The sequence below is a fragment of the Spermophilus citellus genome (genome assembly GCF_964194105.1).
Source record: "Spermophilus citellus genome assembly, chromosome: 2".
Classification (NCBI taxonomy): Eukaryota; Metazoa; Chordata; class Mammalia; order Rodentia; family Sciuridae; genus Spermophilus; species Spermophilus citellus.
In genome coordinates this window covers 242,802,443-242,810,198 of record NC_138183.1, presented here as the reverse complement: position 1 = coordinate 242,810,198, position 7,756 = coordinate 242,802,443, and the positions used below count along the sequence as shown (strand labels likewise).

The window sequence follows — 7,756 nt, the reverse complement described above, 5'->3', positions numbered from 1 at the left end:
AGCAGAGCGCTGGGCCAGGAGAAGAGTTGGACATAAAAGGCAATAGCAGGGATCTGGCAAATCATGTAGGGTCTTGTCGGTAACTCTGTCCCTTTCATTAAGGATTTTGGCTTTTGCTCTGTGATTGGGAGCCACAGAAGTGTTTTAGGTTGGGAAGTGATATGGTCTAACTTTAGTTTTTGACAACATCACTCTGGTTGCTGTTTTGAGAACAGTTGAGGGGGAAGCATGGGCTTTAGAAGTGGGGACACCAGCTAGGAGACTCTCTTAGTGACTCAGATGCAAGATGAGGTGACTTGGACCAGACTGTCAGCAGTGGAGAAGAGGATAAATGGTGAGGGACAATAACAGCAAAGGCCGTGATGAAGACTGGACCAGCTTTCTCTTCAAGTTGACAGAATGTTCTCTCATTAGCTCATCTCAGGGCAGTCCAGGGAGGACACCTGTCTTTGTATTCTCTGTACCTTTCATGAGTGGTCAGGTACCAATGGGGACATCCTGAGTGACAACCCTTCATCCCTTCTCTGCAGTTGAATTCCCATCCAAGAAGACAATACTGACCCATGGTGAGTGGCAAATACACAACTCCCCTGTGTAAGGCTGGGAACAAAGAGAACTCAGGGTAGAGGGAGAGGCCAGAGTTTCAGCATGGTGCTGACAGAGATCTGCAGTTTTGGATAACATATCAGAAGTTCAAGGATATCCTCACAAGCTGAAGCTATCTAAGCTGTCTTTTTCAGGGACAATTGGAGATTCCTACTTGTGGGTCTCCAAATGTCTGACTATGTAAGTATAGGAGAAAGACACAATCTCACAGTAAATAATGACAACAATAAAATCATTATCAATAAGAATAATGTTTCTCAGGTGCTGATGGAGGGTGACATGGGGAATTGCTGTTCAATGCATATAGTTTTAGTTATGCAACTTGAATGAGTTCTAGGGATCTGCTGTAAAATAGATAATGATGTTTCATTATACACCCATGTATTTATGAAGTGGGTAAGTCTCATGTTAAGTGTTCTTACACAATTTAAAAAAGAGAGGCCCTTTTGATAAATTGGGGGAAATAGAATATTTGCATTAAATCATATTAATAATTAAATTATATCAATAAACTACTATATGGGGCTTGGGATACAGCTCAGCCTGTATGAGGCCCACGGTTTTGGTCTTCAGCACTGCAAACGACAACAAAACAAAATAAAATAAAAACAAAACAAAAACCTATAATTTTGAGGGCATGGAAATAGAATTTTTTGGGAAAAAGAACTTCATTTGTTAGAGATTAAAAACAGATGAAGAAAATATAACCAAATGTGAACAATTGTTAAATCCTGGAGATGGATATATGGAAGTTCAATAGATTATGCTTTCTACTTTTCTGTATGTTCTAAATTTGTCCTGACAAAAGCCTTTTGAAATGAGAACAATGATTTCTTTTTATTGAGTATCTATCATGGATTATCTTCTTTACTCACATTGTCTTTTTGATTTGTTTTCCTTTCTATAGAGATTTTTTAGGCTTTTTATTGTGAAATAATTATAGGTTCACAGGAAGTTGCATAAATAGTAGAGATAGAGATAGACCCTGGATACTCTTCACCCAGCTTCCACTAAAAGTTAGATCTTGGGAAGGGAGAAGGTGGAGAGCAAGAGTAAGTACTGGGGACTTAATTGGAATAAATTATACTCCAGGAATTTATAATTTTGTCAAAATAAATCATAGTATTATGTATAACTATTATGACTAATGAAAAATAAAATCTTACATAACTACATATAATATCAAAGCCAGAAAAATTGACATTGGTACAATATAGGTGTATATTTCTATGATTTTTCTTTTTCTTTGAGTTGTTAGGGATTGACCCTGAGGTATATCCCCAGCCCTTTTTATTTTTGAAACAGGGCCTCCTGAAATGGTTCAGGCTGGCCTCAAACTTTAGATCCTTCTCCCACCTCAGTCTCCCAAGTAGCTGGGATTACAGGAGTGAACACCCACTCTTGGCCATAACACATTTAGATGCTTGTCACCATCACCTCAATCAGGACACAGAACCATTCTATAACCGCTCAGATCTCCCATGTGCTACCTACACTTCCTTTCCTCCACAAGCTTTCACCTCTAGCAAACAGTGGTCTCTTCTTCATCTCTTCATCATTTTGATAATGTTATGTGAATGGAATCATATAGTATATAACCTTTCAGAACACCCAGTAAGTATCCCATTTAAGAGTCAAATTCCTTCTGTAAGAATCCCTCTCCTTTTTCCATGCAGCTTCTTAGTCATTCATAATATGATGAATGTATTTTCAAAAGCAAAAATGAGTATGTAAAAACGTGGATGTGTAACCGACATGATTCTGCAATCTGTATACGGGAAAAAATGGGAGTTCATAACCCACTTGAATCAAATGTATGAAATATGATATGTCAAGAGCTATATAATGTTTTGAACAACTAATAATAAAAAAGAGAAAAAAACAACAACAAAAACAAAACAAAACAAAACAAGAAGCAAAAATGAGGGCAGGATATGTCCATTAAAACATCTGTACTGGGGATCAGAGTGTAGCTTAGTGGGACACTGAATGCTTAGCATGTACAAGGTCCTGGGTTCAATCTCCATAACCCCCCAGAATCTGAAAGGAATATCAGAGCAACATAATTCATCATGGCCCAAATCTGGAACAATCAAATGTCCATCAACAGAGAAATGGATACATGAATCCTGGTATATTCATACAATTAAATACTAGGCAGAGACAGAAAAGAATGAACACAGACATACACAACAATTCGAATGAAATCTTACAGACTACTTTAAGTTAAAGAAATCAGGGACAAAACAAAATAATGCATAATTTTATTTACATGTGGTACAAGAACAGGCAAAACTAATCGATGGTGATAGAAGTCAGAATAGTAATAACATCTAGAGAAGGTGTATTGACTGGGAAGGAACATGAGATAACTTTTGGGGGTGCAGGAAATATTTTATATCTTCATCGGGGTGTAGTTATATGTATGTAAAATATTTTTAAAATTAATTCTTAGTAGGAAGTTTAACTGGAAATGTAACTTATTGGGAGAGCACTTGCCTATCATGTGAAAAGCACACACACACACACACACACACACATATGCACACACAATAAATAAAGTTTAAGACTGATTTGTTTTACATCATTTACTATATAAATGTTATACTTCAATCTTAAAAGAATCAGGGCATAGACTTTTATGAAGATGAGTCCTAAGGGCAGTAATGGAAGGCTGATGTTTAAAATTAAGAATGTTGGGGCTGGGATGTAGTTCGGTGGTAGAGCTTAGCATATGTAGGCTCTGGGTTTAACACCTACTATCCCTACCCCAAATCAGAACTGTTTTTGGGCAATTACAAAAGTATAATGATAACTATACATATAAAATGTCCACCCCACCTCCTCCAGTGGGAAATGTAGTGTTGCGTCTGTCCTAAATTTTCATCTTGTAAATGAATTTATGGTTCAGGGCGTCTAATAGAAGTTGAATAAAACAGATTTCATACTTGTCTCCTCTTTTGCAATAGAAACCATATCTTGCTTATCTTTGCAGCACCTGGCACGATGTGTGTGGAAAGCAGGAATGTTCAGGAACACACAGCCAATGGAGCATTGGTTCTCAAATTTGTTTGCACATAGAAATCACTTGGATTTTTTTTTTTTTTTTTTTTTTGGTGGTCGTGGTGGGTGTGCTGGTGATTGAACTCGGAGTGCTTTTACCACTGAGCTACTTCTCCAGCTTTTACTTAGTTATTTATTTTTATTTTGAGACAGGGTCTCATCAAGTTGCTGAGGGAATCGCTAATTTGCTGGCCTCCCTTGTGATCCTCCAGCTCAGCCTCCCGAGTCTGGAGAATTTGAAAATTTGCTCTAACCTCAGAGATTCTTATTTAATTGGAACTTGTGGGGCGGGATCTGCATCTCAGTTAGTTTTTCTTCCACACTGGGGAGCTTTGCCACGTTGCTACATTCCCAGCCCCGCCCCCTTTTTTTCTTTTAACTTTTCTACTTTTGAGACAGGATCTTGCTAAGTTCCGCAGGCCCGCCTAGAACTTGCGGTCTCCCAGCTTCAGCCTCTAGAGCTGTTAGGGTTACCGGCGGGCGCCGCAGTGCCCAGATGGGAATCGAGGTTTTTTTTTTTTTTTTTTTTTTTTTAAGAGTCCCAGGGAGTTTCAAGGTGCTACAGAAACAAAGGGCCGCAGTTTGGGGGTGTTCTTTCACCTTCACACATGACTTACGCGCAGGTGGGTGTGAAGGTCGCTGACTTGAGTCGCCAGCCCCTTTCCTACACCAAACACACTCAAACTTCCCGGGGATGACCCCACGAGTCTTGAAGTCTCATCAGGCTGCAGGCGCTCTGCACACCCCACACCCCTCTATGGTACGTAGGCGTCCCCTCTAGCATTTGAAAGTCCCCGTCCCCCTCGGCCAGCCGGCAGCTCCCTCTCTATGGTAGAGGATTTCCCAGCAGCGCCTCAGTGGTATTTCTTTCCGGATCAAAGAGGAGGCGGGACTTCTCTCCCGGAAGTGGTCCACGTGCTTCCGCCGTGATCTATTTGGGCACCCGGCAAATTTCTAGTATTTGCTTAAATTGGCGACGCGGTGGGCACTGTGTCTTGCACCAATCTGTGGTGAGTGAGTCGTGGCCTTTGACCTCATGGTTACTGAGGTAATGGCATCGCCATTTCGGAGATGTAGCCGTTGGACCGGGGTCCGCAGCACCTCGTTTTCAGCGTCGAGTCCAATTTCCAGGGCCCTAGAGGTTGGGTCCCGCGGTTTTTGTGTTCCTCCGGTGTCTCGATCTTCTCCCGGATAAGGGTGACCTCAGGGACAGGGTTCAGGGTTCGGGGGCTCGTTTTCCAGGACCTTCAATGACATCCTGAATGACCTTGGGCTAGGCACTGACCCTTTTAGGGCTTTTCCCCCCACTTCTGGGAGAGGGATGGTTAAAGCTCGTTGGCTCCTGTCGGTCCCACGCCCTGTGATTCCTTGGAGTCCGCTAGTCCCTGGGAGGGAGGGTGAACGGGAGGGGGTCGGTTCTGAGGCTGATGGCTGCTCCTAGGACTAGAAGACCAGGAGGAGGTTCCCTGCACGGTGCTGGGCCGAGATGGATCCGCTTAGGGCCCAACAGCTGGCAGCTGAGCTGGAGGTGGAGATGATGGCGGACATGTACAACAGGTAAGGAGAGCCTCTCTGCCTAACCTGTGTTGGAAAATTAGCCCTGATCACCCTTTGCGAAGGCAGAAGTGGATGTCTTCTAACAGATGCGTTTCTCACTGTGGGGAACTTTGAGGCCTGCCTTCCCCATCCCCACCCCATATTTAGTACTAATGTAGATGCAATATAGAGTCACTAGAAGGACTTGGGAGTTTGGTTGGGATGGAACTGGCTTGAAGGAGCAAGAGCAAGAAGAGAAGCTCTAAGAGTCTCTGGTTAGTTTTCAAGAACAGTTGAGGCCGGGTGTGGTGGCACACACCTGTGATCCCAGTAGCTCAGGAGGCTGAGGCAGAAGGATTGCAAGTTCAAAGCCAGCCTCAGCAACTTAGGAAGGCCCTATCTCTAAATAAAATATAAAAAAGGGCTGGGGATATGGCTCAGTGGTTAAGCTCCTCTGGGTTCAATCCCTGGTACAAAAAAAAAAAAAAAAAGAACAGTTAAACATTTGTCTTTTGACAAATAGTTCCTTTAGTAGTTAATATTTACTCTGTCAGGCATTTGTCAAGCTTTTTATATGCATTATCTTTTTTTTTTTCCCTTTGGTGGTACCAGGGATTGAACACAAAGGCACTTTAACACTGAACTACATCCCTAGCCCTTTTTATATTTTATTTTGGGCCAGAGTCTAGGTTGCCCAGAATAGCCTTGATATTGAGATCCTCCTGCTTCAGCCTCTGGCCTCCCTGGAATTATCGCATACTCTACTGCACCCAGCTGCATTATCTTTTTTTAATTCTTAAAATAATCCAGTGGGTTAATTTTATTAGTCCCATTTTAAGAAGAGGAAATTGAGCCTTCTACAGGTTAAAAACTTCATCAGGGCCCACGCAAGTCAGTAGCAATGTCAGGTCTAAGTACATCAGTATGACTCCACAACTGGTGCTCTCAGTGATTTGGCAAATCTGGGAATAGTCCTGGCTCCACCAGGGATTATACTATTTGATAAACATTTCCTCATCTATAAAATAGACATATAATAGTACCCACCTCATAGAGACATTAAAAACATTAAATACAAAGGGCCTTTGCATCAAGCCCAAACAGGAAACAATCACATATTTGCTACTTTTATCAGCTCAAGTTCTGTGAATTGTTTGATTTGGTCTTGGAAGTTATAAATTAGAATAATTTGGGGGGTAGGTACTAGGGATTAAACCACTGAGCCCCATCCCTAACTTTTTTGTTTGAGACAGGTCTTGCTAAGTAGTTTAGGGCCTCGCTAAGTTGCTGAGGCTGACTTTGAACTAGTGATTCTCTTGCCTCAGCCTCCCCAGCTACTGGGATTACAGGTGTGTGCCACCACGTCCAGCAGAATGATTTTTAGATGTAGACTGTGAAGTCAGACTGCCTAGTTCTATGTGATCCTCAACAAATTACTGAGTCTCTCTGTGCCTTAATTTCCTCATCTGTAATATGAGGATAATGATGTGCCTATCCCACAGAAGTATCAGAAGGATTGCATAAAAAGAATCTATGTAAAGCTCTTAGCATGAGGCTTGTTATACATCCAGCATTCAACAAATAGTCATTGTGTCTGGGCTCAAAGGAGGTTCCTACTCTCTGAAAACCCTCCAAGATGTTTGAAGTGCAAAATGAGGATTCACTCTGTTTTCTTGGAGGAGATGAAATCAGTATACAGGGTTGGAATGACTGTGGGTTCCTGGGATGTCACAGGATGCTTCTTGCTGGACTTTATCCTTCTCTCTCCCCAGAATGACCAGTGCCTGCCACCGGAAGTGCGTGCCTCCCCACTATAAGGAAGCAGAACTGTCCAAGGGCGAGTCTGTATGCCTGGATCGATGTGTCTCCAAGTACCTGGATATCCATGAACGGATGGGCAAAAAGTTGACAGAGTTGTCTATGCAGGATGAAGAGCTGATGAAGAGAGTGCAGCAGAGCTCTGGTCCTGCATGAGGTCCTCAGACAATATACACCTGGGGTGCACCTTGCTCCTCCCATTTGTTTAATAAAAATGCCCCCTATTGGGTGTCTGTGAAGACTGCCAGGCCTAGGCTCTCTCTGGAGCATCTCCAGGAGCCCTGGGTGTGGTAGAACTGTCTTGTGGAAGGGATAGTTGTCACACTGGTATGTGACTTGTGTATGTTTGTGTGTATGTGTATATATATATATATATGTATATTAAAGCAAGTTTGTTGACACCTACTATGTTTAAAGCAATGTGCTTAGTGTTTGGAAATAAAAAAAATCAAACACAGCCTCTACCAGCAGAGGGAGTCCAAGATAGTGTTTTAAGAGTATGAACAGTTAAAGGCTGGGGATATAGCTCAGTTGGTAGAGTGCCTGCCCTGCATGCATAACACACAAAAAGTATGAACAGTTAAGATAGCTTAGATTTGCACCTGGGATCTGTCTCTGGCTGTGTGACCCTGAATGTGATATTTCTCTGGGCTTTAGCTTTCCCATCTGTAAAATGGGGATGATCAGAGAGCTATTGTGGAGATTAAGTGAGTTTATATGAGAAAAACATATT

At 42.1% G+C, this 7,756-nt stretch overlaps 1 protein-coding gene across 2 annotated transcripts; it reads left to right on the top strand.

Annotated features, from left to right (window-relative positions):
* Nucleotides 1–4,550: 4,550 nt before the first annotated feature.
* TIMM10 (translocase of inner mitochondrial membrane 10) lies at nucleotides 4,551–7,480 on the top strand. 2 transcript variants are annotated; one of them, XM_081280510.1, is made up of 3 exons: nucleotides 4,551–4,679; nucleotides 5,111–5,226; nucleotides 6,978–7,428. In XM_081280510.1, the coding sequence occupies exons 2-3, from the start codon at nucleotides 5,156–5,158 to the stop codon at nucleotides 7,177–7,179; spliced, it is 273 nt and encodes a 90-aa protein (XP_081136636.1). In that variant the 5' UTR covers nucleotides 4,551–4,679; nucleotides 5,111–5,155; the 3' UTR covers nucleotides 7,180–7,428. The 2 variants fall into 2 exon arrangements, with proteins under 2 accessions (XP_081136636.1, XP_081136637.1); XM_081280511.1 differs by having other exon boundaries at nucleotides 4,577–4,717; nucleotides 6,978–7,480.
* Nucleotides 7,481–7,756: the final 276 nt, after the last annotated feature.

Bases quoted from the DNA above. Each gene is read 5' to 3' on its own strand.
- TIMM10 (XM_081280511.1), top strand. From the start codon at position 5,156: ATGGATCCGCTTAGGGCCCAACAGCTGGCAGCTGAGCTGGAGGTGGAG. The intron at 5,227-6,977 runs GTAAGGAGAGCC...CTCTCTCCCCAG, and splicing joins ATGGCGGACATGTACAACAG to AATGACCAGTGCCTGCCACC.